The sequence below is a fragment of the Phoxinus phoxinus genome, assembly GCF_949152265.1.
Source record: "Phoxinus phoxinus genome assembly, chromosome: 5".
In the NCBI taxonomy this organism is placed as follows: Eukaryota; Metazoa; Chordata; class Actinopteri; order Cypriniformes; family Leuciscidae; genus Phoxinus; species Phoxinus phoxinus.
The window spans coordinates 23,152,533-23,179,551 of record NC_136880.1 but is presented as its reverse complement, the minus strand read 5'-3'; the positions used below and the strand labels follow the sequence as shown (position 1 = coordinate 23,179,551).

The window sequence follows — 27,019 nt, the reverse complement described above, 5'->3', positions numbered from 1 at the left end:
CGAATCTTTTTTCATTTTATACTTGGACAACTTGTTTTTACATCTCTGGTTCATATCGTCATAAACAAGATGACTCTGTCTTGTTTTTATTGGTTGATGCTTGTTCTGTGATTGTAAGTCTGTGTATTTTTAGTGCATTCATTTATTATATTTTCTTTGTACACTTCTCATTTAACGTAATTATTACAATTAATCAATGTCGGTGGTTATAAGGTTATGAAATGTATCCAGTCGCTTGGACCACCACCAAAATGGATTAATTTTGTACATTTATTTTTAGTAACATCTATATATGTGAGAATATATATATATATATATATATATACATTCAAGTAAAGATTAATACTTTTTTTTTAACCAAAAATATAAGAATATTTTTCAATTTTCAGGAATAGTCGTTTATACAGCTGAAATGTAATGGATAAATAAATTATACCGCTGTTATTTCATAAGCACATTTTTATACTCCCTTGTGCTGCTAAACTATAGCATGGAGTGCAAAATGTGACTGGTTTTAAAAATCTAATTTTCAGCTTATTCTTCCTGATGCTCCAAGCTCTCAAAAGTCATTCTTGGAATTTAAAAGCCAGTTAGATAATGATTTTCATAGAAATTGTGTGTGTCTGTGTGCGTGTAAAATATATAAAATTGTATATTTTAGTTATAGTTCTGTATATAATTTACTTCAAGCTTAATGAATTAATGTGTAGTATCGGCACAGCACTGACACAAATACAGAATCTACATTAATCTAACAAATTGATCTACACGCACCTGATAGCGTCTCTCCTGATGATAATATGTATGGAAGAAGGCCATCTAGTGCCTCTTAGAGGCAACAGTTTAACGGTAACGTGATCTTCAGAGTTTACGCTCACTTGATTTAAATCTCTTTCCCAGTAATGGAGCTGAAGGACGTCCTGCCACTGCCTACGGCTTTCGTCCTGATGAGCCGTTCTTCCACGGGTACGGATCCAGCAGATAGAGCCGCTGCGTGACGGTTCACTACAAGACCATTTTGATCTCCTTGAAAACTCGAACGCTGAGAACCAACCAGTCTCTTCCACAAAATGTAAGCCCACCCTTGGATTTAAAGGCAGATTTAATAGCGAGACCCAGTAAAATGCTTGGTGATGCTTTATAATAACTTTAAATGATTCATTAAGCAAATCAGAAGTTCACGTACATTATATGTTATATATTTTATATTTATATGTTTAGTTATAAACTGATTTTTTTTTGTTACTTTTTGAATGTACACAAATATGTTAAGCATTATTACATTATGTAATAATGCTTTGCATTATCTTATACAATGTATTAATATTGTTTTTGAAAGATATTATAAAGCGCTGTAGTTCAGTGCGTCTCCTCTTTAAAGAGACACTTACAGGTGAAGTATAATGTGCCGCATGCTCCACATACCACCAATGAAACAACTGACTCACTAATGACACGTACATTTAGCTTCAGAATAGTCTTTACTTATTTATACATTTAGTTTTTTTGTTTTTAGAGAGTGCACTTTAAGTATATTCACTGAACTGGAATGTTCAATAAAATGTTCTCATCTTCATATTAACTAAATAATAATCAGCTAAAATGTTATTAACTGAATATTTTATCCTGACATGTTATGATAATGAACTTTCGGCCAGTACTATGGATTATTATATAGCCAGTTCTCATTAATCCGATGACCATAAACTGCATTTACAGCTTCATAAAGATGTAGCATTACTCACTTTATATAAAATATCTTGCACTACTTGTCATGTATAACAAAACTATACGCCGTGTCTGTCAGATTGCATATACAAGTAGACATTATTCAATATTTATGAATTAACTGCCTAACCATGTCCAGGATTCATTGCTGTGAAAATCATTTGAATCTTATAACACCATAAGTGAGGTGCTAAATTCTGCCTCTGTTACAATTTTATGTATGCTAATTGTTTTACTTGATTATTATATGTTTCTGAATGAGATGTAGCATGTCTGTTCATTTTTAAGTGTTATTTTAGAGTACCGTACTTTAGTTTTAATTTATCACAATGAATTCAGGACCGCTCTGTATTTCCAGACACAAAACGTGCCTCCTAACATCTTGGCCTTTGCTGCTATAATGATCCTGTGAGTTTGACAAATTAATGTGAATTGTCCTTAACTGCAAACAGAAGAAAATAAAACAATGCACTGATAAACCGGCTGTTTTGTGGAAATTTATTTAACAGACTCTCTGTGATAATCATATGTACAAAGGTACTGTGTCTCGTTTTCAGAAAGTCTACTACAGCATGGTACAACATTATTGTCTAGTGATCGGCATGATCCCCTGTTATTTAATATAAAGAATGAGATGTTTGTACAAGCCAGCACAGCACACGAATAAATTAGTCCACTAAAACCATTTGTGTACCATCTAAAAATGTAGAGTTTCCATTTTTTTGTCATTTAATTTTAATAGCCTCACATTGTTTAAAAAAAAAAATTATAATAATAAATGTTCCAACATTATATAAAACTGTGCAGGTACAAACACCCACCGTTTTTTGTTAACATGATACAAGATAAAGTGTTAAAAAAAGACTGAATTCTGTTTACATAGGCACGTGTATGACTATGTGTCAAAGTATTTTACAAAAAGTCACTTTAAATGTTAATAATTAGGTTAATAATAAAAAAAATAGTAAATGATGCAAGTCATTTATATATATTTATATATATATAAATGTGGAAATAAAAAAAATATATGGAAACACTGTAGTTGGTTTTGTTAGCAGAGCTAAATAGTTTTATAACTTGGATAGTTGGATAACTGGATAGTTGGATAACTTTTCATTCAAACATTTTTAATGCTGGTTTTCATCACAAGGTCTTATTATGTCCTCTACCTCGATGACCTCCATGATGAGATCTCTGATAGCGTACACACTGTCAGCAGTGTCCTCTGGTGAATCTGTGTCCGCAATGCCGCTATGGTTATCCAGCTCTGATGTTAAAGCAACAGCGCCCCCTTCCGGACCATCAGGCACAGAGTCGAGAGCAGGAGAAGCATCCACTGCAGGACTGTCTTGCGTGCCATTACTATTCTCATCACTAGATGGCGCTGCCTCACACACCTTGTTATCCACACTGTGCTCATTGGCATCGGTGCCGTCAACACATCCATCTGGGAGAACTTCTGCATTGATCGTCAGTCTAGCATCAGGTTGGACAGTATGGACACATTCCTCTTTGATTTCAGACTGTGGAGCACTTGCATCTTTACTCTCCTCGTCGGCCTCCACAGTCAGGGTTTCACAGGCATCCGCGAGAGGAACAGGTGCTTGGTCTGAACTAACAGATGTAACGTCATCCTCCTTCACTTCGGAACGCGTCTCTGGTTGCGGAGAAGATGAATCCTCTGCGCATACGATGGTTTCGGGTTTGGTTGAGGAAACATCAGTCTCTGCGACCTCTAGAATGGGAGATGAATTATTAGGTAATGTTGGTGGAACATCTGGCTGGCTTTCAGCAACATTTAACGGTGATGTAGTTTCCGCAGATTCTGGAGAAGACACTGTAATCTTCACTGTAGGAATGACTGAAGTCTCATGTGTCTGGTGGGTGTCTTCACTGACGGTTCCTTCGGATGGGGAGGAGATCTTCTGCACTGCCAGCACTTGGGGTGGACTGGAAGGGGCAGAGAGGGGCGGCGTGCGGCTGTCAGCCAGGCTGCTTTGACTAACACACTGCAGGTCAGTACTGTCCGCAAACAGGTTGTTCTTCTTCAGACTGGCCGCCTCCTTCACCACTATACAGCAAACATATGACCAATATGTAGATGTGAGTTTTCTAATATGTCACTAATATGTCTCTAGACACCCAAAACAAGCAACTAAAACAGTTTACCTTTGTTAACTTCATTATTCAAAAGGTTGAGTAGTATGTTCTCGTAGATATTCTCCACTTGAACAAAGTTTGTGTAATCTGCAAAGATGAATTGTTCAAATTTCTGAAGCTCCTGCCGAAACGAGAAAAAAATTCAGTCAACAATTCAAACAAAACCAGCTGTATTTGAGAGGTAGCCTGATATCAAACTAAATCACAGTTGCAGTCGATCCTGAATAAATTCCCCAAATAAATTACTCTAATGAACCTTTTATTTTTTGTGAATCAAACACACACCGGGTCAGCCAGTGTAGTCCGATTCCCAAATGAATCACTCTAATTAGTTGGTTCTTTTCAGAGAATCAAAAACACAGTGCAACCAGTGAAGAAAGATTCCCAAACAAATGACTAATGAGAGTCAGTACGTTTTAGTGAATCAAATACATTCAGCACACCCAGTGTAGTTTGATTCCCAGTTTTAAGGCCCATTCTCACCAAGCATGATAACTGTTAATGATAACAAAAAAGATATACAAGTAGTAGAACGGCACGATTAATCATTAAAAGATCATGATCTCGATTATAACGCAGACGCGATCTTGACAATGACAAATGATTCACCTGTGTCTATTAACTTTTGACAAATTACAGGTGTTTTGTCGAATTTCGTAACTTGGCGCTTCAAATAATGGTTATATCCATTACATTGTTACACCAATAGGTGGCGAAAGTGACTGTTAACATTTTTATTTGTCAATCATTCATTCAAGAGATTCATTCAAACACGCTGATTCATCTAGTAATGAAACAAGTGAAGTATTTATTAGTGAGTCATTGAATCATTCATTTAAACCAATTTTCTTTTTAATTCGTTCAAATTGATTAAACATTTTTAAATAGACTGGAACACTTAATTTTGTCTGAACCTCTAGTAAATGATGTGTTATTTTGTTTAGTTGTCAGAATCGTGGAAGAATCCTGATCTCCATTTGAAACAAAGAAATCGTGATTCTACACGTATCCAGAATCGTGCAGCTCTAATAAGTAGTTCTAAAAAAAAGAATAGCAGAGTCCGCATCACAACTAACAATAACGGCCCAGAGAAACAATATCGTCAGAATCATACATTTTTCCAGCTGATGAACGATAAAAACAATGACAGCCAATCAGAATCCAGCAGATTTTGAAGAGCTCAAGCATTGAAAGCGACAGATGACATAACTGCAGAATAAACAGAACAATTTATCATTCTTGGTATGAATGGGCCTTTACTGCTTCTTTATCGTTATACAGTTTAGGCCAAGTATTGGATTTTTTCCACCTCTAAATAAAGTTTGTGTAACCATTTTTTTCTTTTCAAACTGGTTAAGAGCTGAAAAGTGCGTACAGTTTTGCAGCCGGGGGCCAGGTTTCTCCTGATGGCTGGCAGGGTGATGTCAAGCAGGGCGTCCTGGAATATCTTCTTCCTTACTGTGCTGCTGTCATAGTCAAATTGCTAAAAGCAAAAGTTTCCATAATGATTGTCACGTTTATTAGAGTTATTCTACTAAGAAGTTGTACTGCTGCCTTGCACATGTACACTTTGTAAATGTGGGCAAAGCCTACCTTGAGGACGCGTAGCTTGGCTTTCTCCATGACTGAGGCCTGTTTGTCAGGTTTATCCTTTAAGGCAGCCTGAAGCAGGAGCTCAAAAGTGTACACTGCATTCTCCATCAACTAAAAAAAGAGTGGAACAAAATAGTTCATTTATATTACTTTGACTATGCTCTCCATGAAGCCCCACTAAGTCTAACAACACCGAGCCAAGAGCAAGGAAACACACCTGCTGCATTTGATTCTGGGTGCAGTGGACTACTCGAGTCGAGTTGGAGAACTTGAAGCGGTTTCGGAGTTCCTGGAGCTGTTCTTTCAGGACGTTCACGTGCTGGTAACAGTCCTCGACCCGGTCTCGACCCGCCTGCTGCAGAGCCTTCAAGGACAGGCATGACTCATGAGAACTTCAGATGACCATTATTCCAGCGTGATCTAATCACGTCAGCCTTGCTGTCTAACACTTCACTTTCCTCTTAGTGGAAAAACTGACCCGATTTGCTTCAAGTGTTGTGCAATAGCCTTGGCCAGGAAAAGTTTGAAATCAGCAGATAAATATTCATTTTCAGAACTTGCCATATTTCCACATATTTCTAAATGTTGTGCAGTGTCTTACGCTCTGAAGTTCCTCTGTGACTCCCCCCTGAGGGAAATCCTTGCAGACTCGGGTGAGCTCGTCCTCCAACAGCAGCCTCACGGCCTGGAAGCCTGCGCTGACCGGACCCATCAGCTCCTCCAGGATAGAGGTCAGGTATGGGGCCACGCTCTCTGAACTGTATTTCATGGCTGGCTCTGATACTAAAACTGAACACAAACAGAAAGGAAGTCAAAAGGGTGCTGTACAACGTTAAGATTTGGTATGCCTCGCTGACTACATTTACATGAATGAAAATGTTCAGATATATGGTCATATTTAGTATGTGTAACCTGATATTCTTAAAGGAACACGCCGACTTTTTGGAACTTTAGCTTATTCCCCCAGAGTTAGATTTCTTTAATTTCACCGTATCCCTTTTCATCTCTGTGCATGCCGTAACTCTGTCTGACGCACCCACCGCTAGCCTAGCTTAGCACAAAGACTGGAGGTAAACGGCTCCAGCTGGCACACTGCTCCCAATAAGTGACAAAATAATGCCAACATTTTCCTATTTACATGTTGTGATTTGTATAGTCACAGCGTGTACAAATGAGACACGGCCATCTTCTAACCGTATAGAGCTCGGGCGTAGACATTATGGAACGGTGCATTGTTGTGGGTAGCATACTGGGAACTATATTCTCAGACGGCGAAGCACTGCTACTTGGGCGGAGTGATTTTATTATGGTTATGTGGTCTGGGGCACTTGCAAAACTATGAAATTGTAATTGTTTTGTTTTGACTAAATAAAAAAGACTGAATCTTTAAAGCATGTAATGAGAATTACAGTCATTAGCTGATACACAGTATTTTAGCAAAAATGTTACTAATTTCACAGAATTATTTAGCTTTAAACATATTATTTATGATAGCAAAAAAGGAGAAAATTATTCACTAACTTTTCTAAAAATTAAAGAAACTATATTATTCCACCTATGGTGTGCTCTAATTTGAAATACAATGGGTTAAAATAATATTTGTGTGAGTGATATGATACGAAGGAAAATATTTTTGAAAAATGCTACATTATTCTATGTATACCATTCAAAAGTTTTGGGTTGCTAAGTTTTTTTTATGTTTTTGAAAGAAGTCTGTTATGCTCACCATGACAGCATTTATTTAACCAAAAACAGTAAAATAATCACAGAAACACTGTAATAATGGAATTGTATTATATTTTAAATGGTCATTTATTCCTGTGATGGCGAAGTTGTATTTTCAGCATCATTCCTCCAGTCTTCAGTGTCACATGATCCTTCAGAAATCATTATTATATGCTGATTTGCTGCACAGGAAACATTACTGATTATTATAAATGTTAAAAACAGTTGCGCTGCTTAATATTTTTGTGGAAACGTGATGCATTTTTTTCAGGATTATTTGATAAATTCAAAAGAACAGCATTTATTTGAAATATACTTTTTTTGTAACATTATAAATGTCTTTACTGTCACTTCTGATCAATATAATGCCTCCTTGCTGAATAAAAGTATACTTTTTTTAAAATACCTTACTGACCTCAACATTTTGATTGGTAGTGTACACAAAATAGAAGTACAGAACACTGTATGTAGGGCTAATAGGCAGTATAGACTGCCTGTCCATACCTTGCAATTTAGTTTCCAGGAATGTTTGCGAGTTGATGATCTGGTCCATGTCTGAGCGGATGATCGCCTCCTGCAGTTTGGTGGCATCTCTGCACTCATTTTTCAAACTCTCCAATCCTTCTCGCAGTTGTTCATGCACAAGCTCATAGGTCGTTTCCACTGTCTAAGAGGAAAATAAAATAAAAAACATCCTAAATGTGGCCACCATAATCCCAACTTCATCATGAACACAGAGCTGCCTTTGTCTACATGTTGACTAATGGCAAACGTCCTTTTATAGAGCAGTGACCTCATCCAACTGATACAGTCTGAAAAATAATTATGTTTCATGGTATAAAACTTTAATTGTTTTGGATGGTGTGGAAAAACAATGGATTTAAATGTTGCCAAAATGTTGCCTGACTGTGACATTCACCACATAGCGTGTCAAAGACGTTATAAGAATAGCCGTGAGGAGCAGGCTGATCTCACTGACCGCAAACCACAGCCTCTTCCTCTCTGGCTTCTTGCCTTTCAGCTTGGGCAGCAGCTCCGTCTGCAGTGAGGGCAGCAGCTCCTCCATCACCAGGTTAGCCAGCACCTGCAGGCGGAGAGAGAGTCACTACAGAAGCCCATGGCAGGATGAGAGCTGTAATGAGACCGGACTGAGTCACAGACGCAAAATATTCCTAAGGCACCAACACATGGAGGAACAGTAAAAGTGTTGAATCACAGCAATGAATCAGACTGAATCGCCACACAGACGTGGCAGTCCGACGTGGATACTGAGTTGTATTGATCAGGCAAATAAAATGCTCTATCAATACTGTATGTGTCACTAAATATGTATTTACAATAATTACATCACTTTTTGATTTTGACTGTAGCCACAGAAAACTGGATTTTGATATATAATATAATCACTAATGATCAGGACTGCATTTATTTGATAAAAAATACAGGAAAATCATTCTAAAAAAAATGCTGCCTTTCATGCTCAAGAAACATATTTCTTATTATTACCAATGTTGAAAACAGTTGTGCTGATTAATATTTTTGTGGAAACCGTGATGCATTTTTGATGATACGAAAGTTCAAAAGAACAGAATTGATTTGAAATATAATTCTTTTTGTAACATTATGGGCCCTATTTTAACAATCTTAAGTGCATGGTGAGAAGCGCAGGGCGCAAGTGCACTTAGGGCGTGTCCGAATCCACTTTTGCTAGTTTAACGACAGGAAAAAAGGGGCGGTTCGCCCGGCGCATGGTCTAAAAGGGTTGTTTCTATTCTATTAATGAGTAACGCTCACGCCTTGGCGGATTCACTATTTACATGAAGGAATTAGCAAGAGGAAAAACTGAATGTGTCTCCAGAGAGCAAAGAATCTGCTCGTGCGCGAGAGTAAAGCGAGCAAGCAGACCATCTACGGGACAAGCCGGATTCCACCATATTTTTATGTACAATAATAATAATTAATAATAATAATAATAATCTTTTACATTGTAATCCTTTTATTTTTAATATTTGGCATGTTTGTGTGCTGCTGCGCGTCCCTGTGTGTGTAATAAGTGAAAATGATAACTGCGTCGGGCTGAAAATAGCAAAAAACACTCGCGTCGCGCCTGGCGCTGCATTGCACCGGGTATATGATAGGGCCCTATAAATGTCTTTGTGTCCTGGCTGAATATAAGTAGCCTATTAAAATCTTACTGAACTATAACTTCTAAACGATATAAGTTAAGGTAGTGTAATACAATATAATATAATAATTTGGTTAGCATTATGTCATTTCTTTATTTATGTAGATGAACAATAAGTACATTGTGTTGGTCCTGATCACCTTTTCAGGATTTGTTTTGTGATAGTGACGGATTGTTAAAATAGTCTATTTTCATGTCTGCTTTCAGTGCCCTTACACAACAACACCTTGTCCACCAAATTAGGGTTCCAAATGGGACCCAACAATAGTTAGAGGAAAGCAGAGGTGTTTCCTTGAGTGGCTACAGGACATCCTGTAAAATACCCCGTTGTGATCTCAAGATTTCATAACAACAGGAGATTACTTGTAAAAAAAAAAGGGAAAACATATTTAATGCTATTGGATTGGCTTGCAAAACATTTACATTCCCCTGACCCTGAGAGAGTTTGCATTTTGCACACAACGTTTTTTGAGGGAACACAAAAGTTCTGAGAGCAAACACAACATTTTCTAGGGAATGCAAAAGCTTTGCGAGCGAACACAAATGTTTCAGTCAAGCATGAAATGACAGCCCACTGATTCACGAATGGGATGTTAACAGCATGACACACTCCTAAATCCCTGACCAGCCGCTCTGTCCACAGCCTCTGACTCCACCAGTCTGTTGACCACACTATGACATCCACAGTCAGACTATGTGTTCATCTCTTTGGTTGCTACTTCAAAAAAAGAAGCATGACTCATCTGATTCATTCAAAAGAAGCATGACTCTGCTTGTGAGTAATATAGACCAGAATGCCCACCTCACAGTCATGGCCCATCAGCATATCCCATGATTCATAGTGGCCCTTCTCCTGCCTGTAGAAGTGAATGGCCTTCAGGAAACCCTGCACTTCACATGCCATACTCTTCAGATAATCTGCAGATAATAGAGAGAGGAGAATAGTTCTGTCAGATGAATTAATTGTGTAATACAGGATCATGTGAGCGCTACTCGGAAACTTCTCTTTTCTGGTTTATGACCAAGACACAGGCTTGGAATCAGCAAGTGTGATGAAAGACTATGATGAAAATAGAAAGCTGAGAAACCCATCACAAATGACATGTACTGTTAAATAAACGTAAAATGTAAAATAGTTACATTTTTCGAAGCAGCGTGACAAACCGTTATTGCTACTTTTAATGACACTGTATTGTGCACTTAGATGAGGTAATATTATTAACACACTAACCTTAAACACATAAGAAGCATTGGGAAGACGATTCGGTTTAGTGAGTCGGCTCATTTGGATTGTTAATGTAAATGAACCGGTTTAAAAAGAAACGACTCACTGATTTGAGCTTCAGGGCAGAAATCCCTGTGCAGTCTTAAAACAAATTTGAATGCTGCTCTTCCTTACGTTTTCCATTCAGTTTCATTCATTCATTTTTTTTAGCTGTATTTAGAGAAGGAAAACATTAACCGTTAACATAATCGTAACCATGATCAGGATTCAATCAAAACCTTTATTGCTTAATAAATAAACAAATAGTTTTCAATTATATAAATTGTTAGTAACATTTTAAAAGATATTGTCCTCTTAAATTCTTGTTGTCTAAACTAACTTAGTTAGTTAGTTAAAGTTTATTTCGGTCAACTTCAAAAGGAAAAACAAAAAAAAGAAAGAAAAACAATTTACAAGCAAACAGAAACAAAATTTAAATTACAATGGGGAAAAAATTGAAAAAATAAAATAATTTGATCGACCGAAAAGGTGTCGGCTGAAGCTTATGCTTATTGTGCCGGTACCTTTTATATATCATTTATTTAGCACACAACATATCCCAAAATCATCTTGCGTTCAATGACTAAAAGAAAAAGAAGCTAAATTCATTCTGCTTTGTATAATGTAATCTTTTTTTTATATATATATAATTTCTTAAAACTACTAATGGATTTACATGTTTTTAGTTCATCATCGAGACTATTCCACAGTTTAACCCCTTGAACAGACAGACATCTGTTTGACATGGGTTCTGATTTCTGATTTGTGGTTTACTGAACATAAGTGTTCCTCTGAGATCATAAGAAGTAGATTTCATCTGAAACAGGTTCTGGACAGTCTGGAAATGTATTATTTATTATTTTAAACATTATTTTGGCTATTTTAAATTCCACTAAGTCATTCAATTTTAATAGGTTGGAATTCATAAATAACTTGTTTGTTGGCTGATAATAATCTGTTTTATTTATAATTCGTATTGCACGTTTTTGCAGAATAACAATTGGTTTTATTATTGTTTTGTATGTATTTCCCCAGATCTCTACGCAATAAGTCATGTATGGCACTATTAGAGACTGGTACAGTATGTTTAGGGCCTTTGAATCAAGAATGTGTTTTGTTTTAGACAGAATAGCCAGAGTTTTAGAAAATTTTGACTTTATATATGTGGGATTTCCAACTGATCTTGTGGTCAATGATGACCCCTAAAATTTTTATTTCATTTACCATTTCTAGTTCAAACTTCTCAATTCTAATCTGGACGTTTGTATTTATTTGTTTATTACTAAATAAAATAAATTTAGTTTTATTTATATTTAATGACAGTTTATTAAAATCAAACCATTTTTTTCATGTTTTCATTTCTGCTTCCACTGTGTCCAGAAGCTGTCCCAAATTTTGATTGGAACAAACTTCAAAAGAATGCAAAAAGAGGTTTAAGTGTGCTATTACTATTAGAGATATACTTTTGTATACTTGGCTTGTATATGAGGCCTTTACTTACACTTAAACTTCTGTTCAAGGTATACTTAAGAAAAGTAAGAGTATACTTCAAAGTGTACTTTCATAAACTAAAATGTGGGCTAGAAGTATATAGCTAGTAAACTAACACTATACCATATAAGTTCACTTATATGACAGTTCACATTATATGTAGTTGCAATACAGTTTCTTAACTAGCTGTGTATTCGATGTTTACCACTGTTACACTTAAAGAACACTTAAGTATACTTTTATAAACCACACGTACAAATATATTACTAATACATTAATTTTAATATACTTACTACATAAAGTATGCTTGGAAAATATGATTGAACTGCTTAAGTTTAGTTTATAAAATAGAAGGTGTGCTTCTTTTTGTAAGGGTGGTGGGAATGAACTACTTTACATTATGAGTAGCTAGCTTGGCAAGTTACAGATTTGATGTAGATTCCCCAACAACACTAATAATATATACAGTCATTTGTGCTGCTTGCTAACTAAATGCATCATCACTGATATTATTATTATTTTCTATAATCAATTTCTGGGATTTGACCCTTAACTCTAAGAACCTTTGGTGCATATCTCGTCCTACAGCATTTATGCCACACACATGAATGATACCTCAATTCATGAGGCTTATTTCAAAGTCTTATCTAATCTGACTTTCAGCTAACAATAGCAGACAACCACCACAAGAAAAGGTTATGTTTAATGTTAAAATAGTGTTAACAACTGTTTATTTTTACTCTGTGTAGATGTTGACTTTCCTCTCACCTAGTATGTAAAGCATTAGGTGTGAAGAGGCTTTTTCAGTTGTGTGACGAAGTAGAAAATGATTGCACACAGCTTCGTGCTCTGCAGAGGCTGTGTAACCGCTAAGCGACAAGTGCGCAGGAAGAGAACTTTGCAATTCTGAATATTATTAGTGTATCACCATGACCACCAGAGAAAAACAGTAGTAAACTGATGAGATACCAGAGCAGCTTGAGGTATCCTCTGAGGTATCAGCCTCACTACTGTAATGTGTTTAGGGTTGAGTTTGGGTGGGTGTACAGAGAACTACCCGTAGTCAGAACAAATTCAAGAAGTACTTTCATGATGAGTAAATAGAAATTCTGTTGGAATTAAATATTTCCCGGTGGGTATAAGTCATGAATCTGATCAAACACACTGCAAACACAAACAACGCAAAACAAAAGTGCCCTCTGAGATCTGTTACCTTGGTTCTGATGACGAACGCAGTCGTTCAGGATCGAGACAAAGCGGGCCCGCTTCTCCTCCTGCTGGAAACAGAAGTACGAGTCCCGTCTGTAAGGCAGTCTCAGGTACACAGGAAGAGGACCGGGAACCGCCACCACAGGAACGGAGGGCTCTTCCTTAGAACCTGAACAACACAAATCGCATACTTCCCTATAGTAGTATACAAAATAAGTATGTCCAAATTCACAGTATACATAAAAGAGTAGGCAAAAAGTACCCGGATGACCTAATACTTCCGACGAGATTCTGAAGTGTGCATACAATGGACACTTTACTATCCCATGAGGCCACTGGAGAGGATTTGTGAATGCCAGTGAAGTGACGCAACTGACGTAGGTCACATGATAATGACAACATGGCGATTTTAGCATGTCATTTATACTACACACATTCATTCACTATACAGAACAAACTTTCAAAATAAGTACCTACTCAAGAGAGTATGCCATTTCTGACGCCGCCGAACACTCATTCCAACAGGAATAGAGACAGATCAGGATGTTAACTAGAGAAACACTCACCATTAAGGTCGGGAAAGGCCTTGTCTACGACAGCAGTGTATTTTTCCTCTGAGGTCAATACAGCGCCTCCTGTTGGCAGGAGTTTGTGGCGTGCAGGGGTTCCCTTTGTATACGACTGGATGCACAATATAACAGAATCATGAGCATGCTCAATCAAACCAAGCAGCTTTTACATGGAGATGATGAAAGATAACATGTACAGACCTCCTGGCTATCATGCAGCTCTAGACTATAGTCAGCACGGACCACGACAAATCTCTCTCTCCACTTTCTGTTGTCATCAAAGTAAAGCATGCTGTCCTTGTACAGGACTTCTGAAGCCTGCGGAGGCTCCTGGAAGTGAAACGTATTAGAATCAGTGACAGTAAGACTGCAACATCCTGAATCAGATAACACTGACATAAGTGATTAAAAAATCACATCATAAATTTGATGTTGTCATGATAAGATAGTTCTGCTCTCACCTTCTGTTTGAGGAGCTGGGCCTGTCCTGCTCTGTGCTGCTCCACCTCATCCTTCAGATGGCAAAAGAAGGCAACACAGCTTTGCCTTCTGTAATGAGGACTGAAGTTCTTCAGCTCAGCCTCTGTCCGGCCTACACACATATTAAAAAGATCAGATCACCCTTGAGTAAAAACATTTTTAAAAAAAAGAGAGAGAAAGAAACAGGAGACGTATTGTTGGCGTTGGATGTATTTCTGGCTGTTATTTGCACTGTGAAATGTTGATACATTTTATGTTGTTATGCAAGGGGTGCTAAATTGGTATTATAGTTGATCACCATCCAGAGTGAGGGTAGTGTTGTGGGAGAAAGGGGGAATAGTATTGAATGTGCACTTGTAGCGTACTTCAAATATGTACATGCCGATAATACAATATTAAAGAAAATACACTTTCATGCCTATTTCTTAAAGAGTCCCTGTGGTGAAAATCAATTTTAATGTTGTTTATATGTCTATGTGGTGTTTTTAATATGCTTTAAGACAAACCATGTGCAAATTCATAAGTCATTGCGGAGTTTCTTACGTCACAAACCACCTTGTAACCAATCCCGTCATGAGGGGGGCGGGCTTTAGCATATCATTAACTATTCTCTGAAGCAGGGGAGTCTCAAGAGAAGCTAGGTTATCCTGGTATATTTTTATGTTGACATGAAAAATCATGTACATTTAGCAATATAGCGAGTGAATTATGTATATGATGTATAATATTACGATGTTAGGGTGAACTATATGCCTTTCTCCACTGGAGTTTTGAGTTGTTCAAAGCATTTCTAAAGATACTGATTTTTAGAAGGCAAACTGAGATGGCGAACGGGAACATGGTTCATGTAACATTAGCAACACATTATTAGCTGTTTGATAACAGTTGGTAAGGTTTGATAAAGGCTAATCATATTAATTATGGTTATGTGTCCGACGTTGTAAACAGCGATACATTGTGCAGCGTTTACTTGAGTAGAGTTGGCCGAGTGGTTCTCTGAGCTGCTGTGAGTGAGTGGAGGCGGGTCTAATTAGCATATTCATCTTATTGTTCTTGACTCTGAGGGAGTTGACAGACAGTGACTAATTCCAGAAGACTGAGCCATCTTTACCACTTCACTGCACAGCCAAAATGACATGGCACAGAGTCCGTTTCAGCATTATTCCACTGTGCAACTTAAATTCAAAACGTTATTTGCAACAGCTCTTGGGCTTGGATCCCAATTTCCAAGATTTTAAAGGAAAATATCCTTTGATTTTACTTGGAAATATTATTTTCTGCCAAGGACTAAATAGTACAGAATTGTGATTATCTAGATGGAGTTCTGCTCAGACTGGCAATGGCTGAATAATATGTAATTTACGGTGCTCATTAGACACGCTATATTAACCATTAACAGAGCTTTACAAAACAGTGTCTGATACAATTTTAAAAATGACAGAATACTACTGACTTGTGGTCCACTTATGGTTTAAAAAAGCCATATATGTTTGAACCAGAAACTGATTCAGAAGAAGAAAAGGAAGAGCTACAGGCTCGTCTACAAGTCGATGCGTCAGAATGGTAATGCGTCTTTTGTATCGGTTTCTACAACGTCAGGCACATGACGTGAACATATTTAGCCTTTTGCTTGACTACGTTATCAAACTAATAATGTGTTGCTAATGTTACAAACTATGTTCCCATTCGCCATCTCAGAGTCAGACAGCTGCCTTCTGAAAATCAGCATCGCTTTGAAGATCATATAAAGTCAATGGAAAAATCCTCATAACATCGTAATTTATCATGATTTTTCCTGTCTGTGATTTTGCTCACTATGTTAAAATGACCACAGAGCATGATAGGTATGATAGGAGAAAATACTCACCAATGGTGTAGACTGATGAATTTGCACATGGTTTGTCTTAAATAGCCTATATTAAAAACACCACATTAAAAACTCGATTTTCACCACAGTATACAGTGTGCTGCCTTGTCTGCACAATCAGTGTTAATCAGAGGTCTAATATATTTATTAGAAAAGATTCACTGTGAGCCTGATATATCAACTTCATTATGACCACATGAAAATGCAATTCATAAATCCAGTTCATAAATCCAGTTCTCGATTTCAACTGACTGACTCAATGATCTGAACTGATTTAAGATGATCTGTTCCACACATTAATCTCTCACATGACTTCGGAATATTGAATAGCACATTAGTCATTAAGGAATATTGTGCTTTGTTTTAGAGCTTAACAGACAGAAAATATTCAATATTCCTCAAAATGTTGTTGTGCAGAACAGATTCTCCAAAATAAACAATCAATCAAGACTTATTTAGATTCTTCATTTTGGGTTAGATATTCTATGAATTCAGTCATAATATGAAGAATGTCACGATCACCAGCTGGAACGCAATTGAGAGTCACACTCCATCACAGACTATTGTCATTCTCTTACGGACTTCATTCCCCATAATACATGGACTCATCAGAACTCATTACTTTCAGCTGTGTCTCATTTACTTTGTTTGTTCACCCTATATAAGCCTGGTCAATTCGGTCATTCATTGCTAAGTCTTGTATGTGTCCGTACTGCATTTCTGAGCCTTCTCTCTGGTTTCATGTCTCCTGGATTTCTCTGTTCTGCCCCTGTCCTGGACTCAGTTATTACGGTTTGCTTGTGATTTACCTTTTGCCTGTTAGTGTAGATTAAGATTTTTAATTCCCCTTTTAATAAATACTGCGTGTGGATCCTCAACCTTCGTGTCAGTTTCATTAGCAACAAAGATACACACACAGGACAACAAGAATATTCTGTCTTTCTTGGAGTGACGCTGGATATAAAATTATACAAAAACTATAATTAATTCCTACTTTTGAATCTCACCACCCATTAGTATAAACTAAGTACAAACATAACGAGCTCCGATGACTGATGATCTGAAAATAAATTATCGAAAAGAACAGCTGAACATCAGTAAACAAATAAAATATAGCCCATTTGAATTATGTTACTGTGTTCTTTATAGTTATTATTTTGGAATGAATGTTTAAAAAGTACCTGATATAAAGTTAGCTTTAAACAGATTTCTTTTTTGAAGAAAAAATGTCCGCCCTCTTAAGGGAGTTTTCCTTGTTATTATAGTATAGTATTTGAATTCAGGGACTTTGGGGTAAAGTTGTTTCTAAAGGTATACAAATAAACTTGGACTTAACTAGCTGAATTGAATAAAGTGAGTTAGAGAGCAGATAGCTGCACGACGAGGGCAGGGAGATGAGATAGTGGTTTCCTGTGACACACAAACACACTTGTGCTAAGAGCATGACCGTTGTAACTCCTGGACAACTCAGCTAATTCTTCTTTCTAAAAGACATGGAAGCTATAAAACAACACACATCACGACACCTCTCTAACATGTCCCTTTGTACAGTCAGTATTAATAGTGCTGCAACAGTGCACTTAGGCATTGATATTGTACCAAATTCACTGAATCTTACATGAAGAGGAACAAGAGAGCAAAAGTGCATCCAATGAGGACAGATCTACTACATATCCCAGGAAGTCCTTACAGAAAACATCAGCCTCTGCAGCTTTTTGAATACACACATGTTTATGTTTGTCCTCAGTGCCTTTCATCTGACTGTTAGATTTCAAACCGCTTGTGATGATGGAATCTCTATTTGGCATGTGGCCTTTCTTGGTAATTGGTGCAATTAAATCTAATCTAACAGCAGGATATACACTACTGCTCAAAGGGGTTGGGGTCGGTAATATCTTTAAATATTTTTCAAAGTCTCGCCAAGGCTGCATTTATTTGATCAACAATACAGTAAAAACAGTAATATTGCAAAATATTAATACAAATTAAAAGAACTGTTTTCTATTTTAATTTATTTTAAAATGTAATTTATTTTTGTGATAGTACAGCTGAATTTTCAGCATCAGTCTTCAGTGTCACATGATCCTTCAGAAATCAGTACAATAATAAGCTGATTTGCTGCTCAAGAAACATTTCTTATTATTATTAATGCTGAAAAGTTGTGCTGCTTAATATTTTTGTGGAAATAACATTAGGATAAGGATTTTGATGATTATTTGATGAATAGAAAGCTAAACAGAATGGCATTTATTTGAAATATAAATATTTTGTAACATTATAAATGTCTTATAACTGTTATGACTAATTTAATGTCCTTGCTGAATAAAATGATTAATTTCTTTAAAAAAAAAAAAAAACTCAGTGACCCCGAACTATATATGTCTTAATGTCAAAACAGACAAACAACAGATAAGGGGGCCGATGGTTAGTGTTAAACAGAATTTGAAATGTATTGTGTCCAATGATGAGTTAAGCAGATCTGTGGGTCTCCCTGGGTAATTCATAAAACATAAGTGTTTTCTCAACTGTTTTGCAGACAGCAGAATGACTGTGCACATCTGTACTATAACTTTGGTCTTAAACTTCCCTTCATCTCCCCACTCACAAACAGGGTTTTAAATAGGTCTCCAGTTTCTTCCCGATCATGATATCCTGACAGAGGATGGTGTCTGGGACTTCAGTTTTGTTGTTTTATATGTCCCTTATCCTTCGCCCTACATATGTGTGTGTTCCTTTGATGCAGGAAAGAGCAGGAAGAAAGAAAGGCAAGTGTAACCCACCCTTATGTCAAATATATTTTGGACAACCAAAACTTTGATCTGAAACAACATATCGACACAATCATGCGACCTAAAGCGTAATGAGAAAACCTCATTGCATTGACACTGCTTTTGCTTGCACAATTCTTTACAGACGAAGTCGAAATGTGTAAGAGTCTGTCGTATTTGTTAAGAAGTGAAGTCATTTCCTGCAAACACAAGTGCAGCTAACTTCCGAGGCAGCTGTGAAATCAAGCGAAAGGTTCAGTAGAAAGGTTACACCTCAGATGAGGCCAATGATTTAAACTATCTGAAACTGAAAAAGGAAAGAATAGCGATTTCCATTCTCTATCTACAGATGTCACGGTGGGACTGGAAAAAAGGTTTTCTTTATGGACATATTTCAAAATGCCCTGCATTTCATAGCCGGCAGCCTGAAATGTTGCCAATACATAACATTTATGTAGCAGAACAACCAAAACATAAAAATGACAGAAAGATGCAGAATTTATAAGCTAACTGAGCGTTTGCTTTGAACTGCTGCTTTCTCAGTGCAAAATTTTTCAGGACCAGTTTCTAAGTTAAAAATATAGTTTTAAATAAGTAGCCTACCTGAAATTGCTTAAAATTAAAGGTGTTGGAAATATTTCTACAACTCTTAAAAATAAAGATTCTTTATTGCCATTGATGGTTCCCTGAAGAACATTTAACATCCATTGAACCTTTCCATTGCACAACATGGCAAAAAGGTTATTTGAATTATTAAAATGTAAAAAAAAAAGAACTGACCACTGAATGGTTCTTTGGGGAACCCAATGGCATGGCTGTGAAAAAACCCTTTTGAAACCTTCATTTTTAAAACTGTGTGCAGCTCAAATTGCTTGCAAAACAATTTTAGAGAGCCAACTAATTACATTTTATTGTCTTGTTTTACTGCACTTTACAATGTTTCACTGGGTACACCACTTGTCTAACTCTGTGTAAGTATCAGAGCAGAGTTTTACGTCCAGTGGTTTGGATGACCAGCTGAGAGTCTGCTTTTCCCATCACCTCTTGGCCTGCAGAAGAGATCTGAAGCATGAAACGCCCAACGAGGGAGACAGCTCCATGGCTATATCAGAGATTGTAGCGCTCTTTTTCTCTTTCTCTCTTCACTGTCCTTCCAGTCCAAACTAAAAAAATAGCGTGTGGTTCAGCAAAAGTGAGAAGTTCTTGGAGGAGCTACATTATTCTGTCAGTGTGGGCTTATGAGGAGGTTGTTTCAGTCCTTAATAGTTTTGAATCCGAACTGTAATGTGGCAAGCTGACATACAAGTCTGAGGCCACAGTGAAAACCTGAGATACAAAATCTGATTTAAAAATGGAAATAAAGGAAGATAAATATGCAAGATGCTCTTTGGATCATCTCAAATCACGCTGAAGAACATTATCATCAGTGTCAGTGACACAAACTTTGTGAGTTCATGCAGCTCGAGCCGAGGTCTGCTATCTTAAAGCAAATGAGAGACATTTTTAAAAATTTCAACTCAACTTTTTACTCAAATTGTTATGCTGATCAAATAATTGTTACATTTGGACTCAACTGTATAGCAGAGGTGGTGTTCTGTTAACTCACATTAGCCAAAACAATAAGGTGTTGAGGTTGAGATATATAACCTTTAACATTACTGTCAGTTCAGAATATGACATGATAGAGTGACACATACTGTATATCAGTTTTGTCAGTGTGTGACTAGAATCATGAATCTGTGAGGGTGTGGGTCAGAGGCTTTGAGCTGTTCTCCTCTGGAGGTTTGGGACGTCGTCCCGGAATGAAGCTCTCATTCCTCCCATTACAATCAAACTGATTCACTGACTGATACTCCTCCCAACAGCAGAAACACACCCAGAGACACGCTTTTTTCAAAACCTCAACATCTTGTCCAAGATTGTTTCTGCATATATGAATGATACCTCAAAACATTTGTGTTGTTGAGCAGAGGTGTGCTATTATGTTTCTAAGCGATTACATACATTTTTTGTCACCTGTGTGGCAGATTATAAAGAGGAAAAAAAATCTTTTAGATTTACATTGAAGGAGGGACCTGAGCCAGAATGCCATAAAGACTTGGGCAGGCTCTTTTGACTTGGACCAATAACCACCCAGAAAAACCATAGCAATCACCTACAAAACCTTAGCATATAGCAAGGCCCTATAATACCTTGAATACCTTTAAAAAACTCAAAACCATATGATTCAGCAGCCCCGCCACCCTCGGTTTGGAGAATGATTGGGATGGATAGATGGAACACCCTAGAAATGCCTAACACCCTGAACACCCTAAAACTACATGGAAATCCCTAGCAACCACCTAGTGATCACCCGAAGCCCCCAAGCAACAGCATAGCAATGTATTGAAAAAACAGAACTACTGTAACACTCATTGTAACCACATAATAACACTTTGAAAATAACCATTGTGGCAAGTTTTCACACGAAAGCAGTACAAAAAGGTTAAAAAAAAAAAACGTTAAAAAAAAACTGGTAAAAAAGTGTTCATTGGTGGACCCTATTTACTTTCTTTAAATTAAACAAATCTTGTCAGTTTCTACACTTAACTTGAAAGGAACATCCTGCAGTATTTGAATGTGTTAAAGCGGTAAGGCAATCTGCATGTCTGTCTTCAAGGTGTTTGGCCACAATTTGTAATCGACTGAGAAATGCTGAAAAATGTTAAACCTCACCATATGGAACAGGTGAAAAGGGAATGTTTCTGTCATGGAAATCCCTACACATCTTCCTCCCACATGGTGAGGACAGGACAGTGTGAACCATGACCATTCCCCTAGAGCCCCACTGAAAACTTTAAATGAAGGGTTCGGAGTAAGTGGCACAGGACAGAACGACATGCTTCATTCAAGCACTGCATCAGGAAAGTGGATCCAGACCATAGATTTGCACAATTATCTTTTAATGCCAGAGTTGCTAGCATTTAAAAGCAAAGAGGACAAGGAATATCTGAAGAACAGAGGATTACTGTCATCTGATTCCTCTCAGAGGAATTAGCCCATGAAAAAGACCCCTCAGCAAGGTGCCATCATACCTCAGTGGGCACAGAATATGGTGCTAAAACTGTGCTGAGACCATCACAACACAAGATACACTTAGTGCCGTCAGTATAAAGCGTGATATATGTGGATTAATTATCAATCAAAATATAAGGTCTGAATTGATGTGAAGACTAAACAGTAACAGAAAAACTGGATTCCAACTGCATGTCATCATCAGCATTACTTCATCTATTCATCTAAAACGCTCAATTTTTAAAATAGCAGTACTGTGCTTAATCTTTTTATGTGACTAATAAATTTACTATTATGTGATGTCATTCTAAAGGTTATTAGAATGTCATTCTACAACTCTAAAAAATAAAGATTCTATATTGGCATCTATTGGATTCCATAAAGAACCTTTAAAATCCATGGAATCTTTCCATTCCACAAAAGGTTCTTTATAGTGGACAAAGATTATTAAAATCACACTACAAAATTGTTATTTTCAGAACTGTTCACTGAAAGGGTCTCTGGGAACCCAAACTGGTTCTTATGGCATTTCAAATGTGTTTTTAGAAAGCATTAATTATTACTGTATAAATGCTAAGAAACAGTGAGAGTTCTGCAATAAAGGTTAGTTAGCAGTTAACATGAACTAACAGTGGATTGATTGGATTGGAACTTAAGGATTGATTCATTGTAGTTCATATTAATTTCAGTATATTTACTAATACATTATTAAAATCAAAAGTTGTATCTGTTAATATTATTTAATGGACCTTAACATGAACTAACAATGAAGAGTTTTATTTTTAACAAAGATAAATAAATAGTGTAACTAATGCATTGGCCATTGTTAATGTTAGTTAATGCATTAACTTGACTAAATGGGACCTTGTTGTAAAGTGTTAGCTAAACAAAACATGATCATACATTTTTGGCTTTCGCTGTTGTGCTAAGCAGCAGCATATGGGTCATTTTACAGCATATGAAGGAGAGTCCAGAGCACTTCAGGCCCCTCTCAGCTAAAGCAATCCAAGTTAGTGCCAAAAACCCATGACATCATTTAGGAGTGGTGAATAGCGCATCATAATTAAGGACACATTCTGTGCAGCTTTTATATGCTGGTGCTGTTTGATTTTCAACATCTGTTACGTCAGCCCACACCCCTATACTGTTTTATGCCTATTCTTTATGCTTTCGTCCACATGAAGTATTGTTTAATGGCAAGTAATGAACTGTTATTGGACAGAAAACAAATGTAATCAAACATGCAGCGTTCTAACGACAGCACAAACCCTGAAGTCCTCATTTAACCTGCGTGTGTATACATTGGACAGCACTGCAGTAAATACATGCCAAAGCCCAAAAAAGGGGACGTGGCAAATAACTTGAGTTTTTGGAGCACAAGTGCGGTATTCACTGAAGACTGAAGCCCTTTCTGTTTCAGTTTATAGCCTAGACTCTATTCTGCTAATAGTTTACCAGCTGAACCATACAAATTTGATGTCACTATGCCTGCAATTAAATAGTGTGTCATTCTTATTTGATTATACTACAATGTATCTGTCCAGCTGTATTAGGTGTCCTTATCATTGCAACTGGGGACATTATAATTTCTATAATGAGCAGTTTATTCAATTACGCTTTTCTTATAAACTGAAGTTCACATTCAAGTCCTTTACTTATGCAGAATTGAGGCAACACAACCTTTTTATTCAGCATCCACATTACTTTAAGTCAGCAAACAAACGGGGGTAAATATTCCGTTTGAAAAGACTGAACAATAAAGAGAAGTGAATGTTGGAATGAGTTTCCACTCTGGTCAAATACTTCCTGCTCACTGCTGGCCAGATGAAATAAGAGCAAAACAATCCCCATTATGCAGAAACAGCTGTGCTCCCCATCAGGGGAAGGAAACCCATTCTCTGCCGTATATGCGCTCAGAATGTGTGACATTCCTGTGAAATCACATAGTGCATTCACAAAGGCTGATTCGGAGAGTGCTGCAAAAGAGCTGTGGGCATATTTGAATCTGGGTAAAAGGATCTTTGGGTAAAAGGAATTACGTTACAGTCTCCATGTTACATACATTAAGTTGTGGTGACACTTTATATTATGTGTCTGCTGATATCCAGAACAACAGCACTCTTTCTCACAGTTCATAACTCTGTATTTATGTAAATTCACAGCAACCTGAACTATAAGTGACGGATGATTAAACTGGGCTATTGCATGACATTGAGCTGTGGGATATCTGATCATAGGTGGGGTTAAAGGTGTGGTGGGCGTGTGGTATAGGTTTGGGTGTGCACTGCATGAAACTGATGACATTTCCTGCACTAGGCTGGCTGTCAAATGCATGTCTGATGTGTTAAAGTAAAGTGGATGTTATTCTTGGATTCCAATTGCCTTCAATAACTAACATAATGATATAATGGTTTAGTGGTAAGACGCTGACTTTAACTTTAAAGCACAATGCAACACGGATAAATAAAGTGTAGCCTACACGAGAGAGAAAGTCCCATTCAATTCTGAATTCTTAATCTTAACGTTGCACATAAGAGAGCTACAACCGTTACGTAGGATAGGCCTATAGACTTTTTGTTTTAGTTTTTTGAGTAGGCTACTAAATGAAAATCCGTTTACCTCGTATGTAGCTTATTTTACTCTCGTCCAACAGACTGGATGAGGATGCTCCCATTGTGCAGTGTGGCTTGGCTTGTCCCGGTCCCGAGCGGAGGCTTTTTCCCGTTAGTCCGATTAGTTTCTAAAGCGCAGTGGCTGTTTTGACAGTAAGATATTGACGAGCGCAAATAAACTGTGACTCAAGCATCTCAAACTTCCTCAAACTACAGCGCCGCCCGCTTATCCTCTCTGCTCTGTCAACATCCGAACAATATTTTGCTCATTTTCATAGAAATTTTTTTTTTTAACGTTAGACTGTTTTGTTCGTTTATTGATGTATTTACACATACAATGTATCTCCAAAACCTCTTTGTATTTTATCCCAGAAAAGTAGGCTAATTTTGGAAAAACTTCAACAGATCAATGGATTAACTGTTTGGCAAGATATGGCATAAAAACTGTTTAATTTGAATTGCATTAGAATGTAGAATAGAACGTACATCGCAGTTTATATTTATTTTAATCAGCCTCGATTATTCGGAGTCTAGAGACCGTCTACAAAGTATAAAACGAAAAAAAAAAAAAAAAAAACATTCGAGGTGCGTCCTATTGAGCTACTCACAATTATAAAAAGAAGAGCAAAATGCACTTAGGTGCGTAGAAATACGCAAGGAGTTTCACATACAATTTGTAAATTGTTATGCAGAATGGAACTTCGTTTTTAAAAACTAAAGATTATAAGTTATCCAAAATTTTAGGCGTATGTTTTTACTCTACTCCCCCCTAGAGGCACAGTTTGAAGTTATAGCCTAGTTTTAATCTTGTAGCCTAGGTAATGTACAAAAATGCTACTGAAATATTAAATCTCCATGATGTTTTGCGATAGCCTGTTTGTGTAGGACTAGCCCATTTCCCCCTCATAAAAAGAAAAACAATGTTTTGGTAGGCTAAATGATAATGATAAATTATGACATAAAAAAATTAGATAAATTGTCATAATGACATAGCATCTCATAATTTAGACATTTTATAATATCATAATTGGCTGGGTTTTTCCTGCATTGAAAAAATGCGGTCACCAAAATTTTTTTTTTTCCCATGGCTATTTGGTCATCTAATGTCAGCTCCTCTTGTGATGGCGGCATGACATGCTTTAAAATAAGCTTATGGCGATTAAAACAGTTTGAATAAAAAAAAAATATTTCTTTGATTAAACATCTAACTTCACATTCTTTGCGTTTGTATCAATTGCCTTTCCCAAGAAGATCATCTTAGGAGGATTCATCGCTCCTGGCAACAGGTGCACATGCAAGCTAGCTAGCATATTATATTAGCGTCAATAGACAACAATTTATGATATTAATATAAATATAAAGTCAGTCAAGTGTTTAAAACAACTTCTGTGAGTCTCTATTGCGGACTTTCTGAAGGAGGGCGTCCAGTGAATAACACATTACATGATGTGTGTGCTCCATAATGCTTTTCAATTCATGTTTAAAATAATAATAATAATACTCTTCTCTAAAGAAATTTGAATTGAGCACAGAGATAAGAAAATATGAAAAGTTGAGTTTTTTCCTCAGTAGATGCATAGATGCATAAGTGCATGGACATGGAGTTTTTGATTTTGCATACCTTATGAAAAAAAAATGTTTGTCACTATAACTGTCACTATATAAGATATTTAATATAATATAGCCTATCTCTATAATATATATATACCTATTGTTCATCAGCCACCACTGAATACTTTTTGAGCCAGGAAAAACCCTTAAAATTGACTTCTATGTATCCCATTATTATGTCAGAATAGCCTACCTTTTTATTTCAGAAGTTCAGATTTATTTTTTCTCATATATGCCTATTTATGACTTTTTATGTCGTTATTATTTACCAAAGCATGATTTATTTTGTGGCGGGCTCGGGGATTGGCTTAGTTTTGTTATAATATATTCAAATAAATCATAAATGTCAAAATGTTTATGTCAACCTGTTAATAATCCAATTCAGTTTTTTAAGGCTAATCACGTTAAACGTAAAGCTATCGTCACACCTGTGGTCCATCCATCCATCCAGGCTACCGTTTACATTGTTGGGTCAGAGATAATGGGTCATTATCGTCTCAGGAAAGTTGAGACAGCCAGGACAGGTGGCTAGTCCATCAAAGGGATAGCATATACAGAAAATTTTTTGTCAAGTTTTTACATTTTCTGTAAATATTATTTTACATGAAAAAGACACGTAACGTTAGATTATTCGATGAACATATGACGAAAAGTAAAGAAAAATAAACGATGTACTTACATGTCTTCACTTTACACAGTGGAT

General features: G+C 36.7%; 2 protein-coding genes across 2 annotated transcripts in view; one reads left to right on the top strand and one right to left on the bottom strand.

Moving 5' to 3' along the window:
- kifap3b (kinesin-associated protein 3b) overlaps window positions 1-2,212 on the top strand; it is a 32,766-nt gene extending 30,554 nt beyond the window's left edge. Inside the window, exon 20 of the mRNA XM_079614025.1 lies at window positions 901-2,212. Coding sequence (XP_079470151.1) covers window positions 901-985 — 85 coding nt within the window. The 3' untranslated portion in view covers window positions 986-2,212. The remainder of the gene's footprint in view (window positions 1-900) is intronic.
- Window positions 2,212-24,904, bottom strand: niban1b (niban apoptosis regulator 1b). Its single transcript, XM_079614024.1, has 14 exons — window positions 24,713-24,904; window positions 14,386-14,516; window positions 14,126-14,254; window positions 13,922-14,036; window positions 13,360-13,524; window positions 10,194-10,309; window positions 8,186-8,290; window positions 7,711-7,873; window positions 6,083-6,270; window positions 5,699-5,845; window positions 5,482-5,592; window positions 5,264-5,371; window positions 3,898-4,009; window positions 2,212-3,799 (listed from the first exon to the last, which is right to left on the bottom strand). The coding sequence occupies exons 1-14, from the start codon at window positions 24,765-24,767 to the stop codon at window positions 2,856-2,858; spliced, it is 2,589 nt and encodes an 862-aa protein (XP_079470150.1). The 5' UTR covers window positions 24,768-24,904; the 3' UTR covers window positions 2,212-2,855.
- Window positions 24,905-27,019: the final 2,115 nt, after the last annotated feature.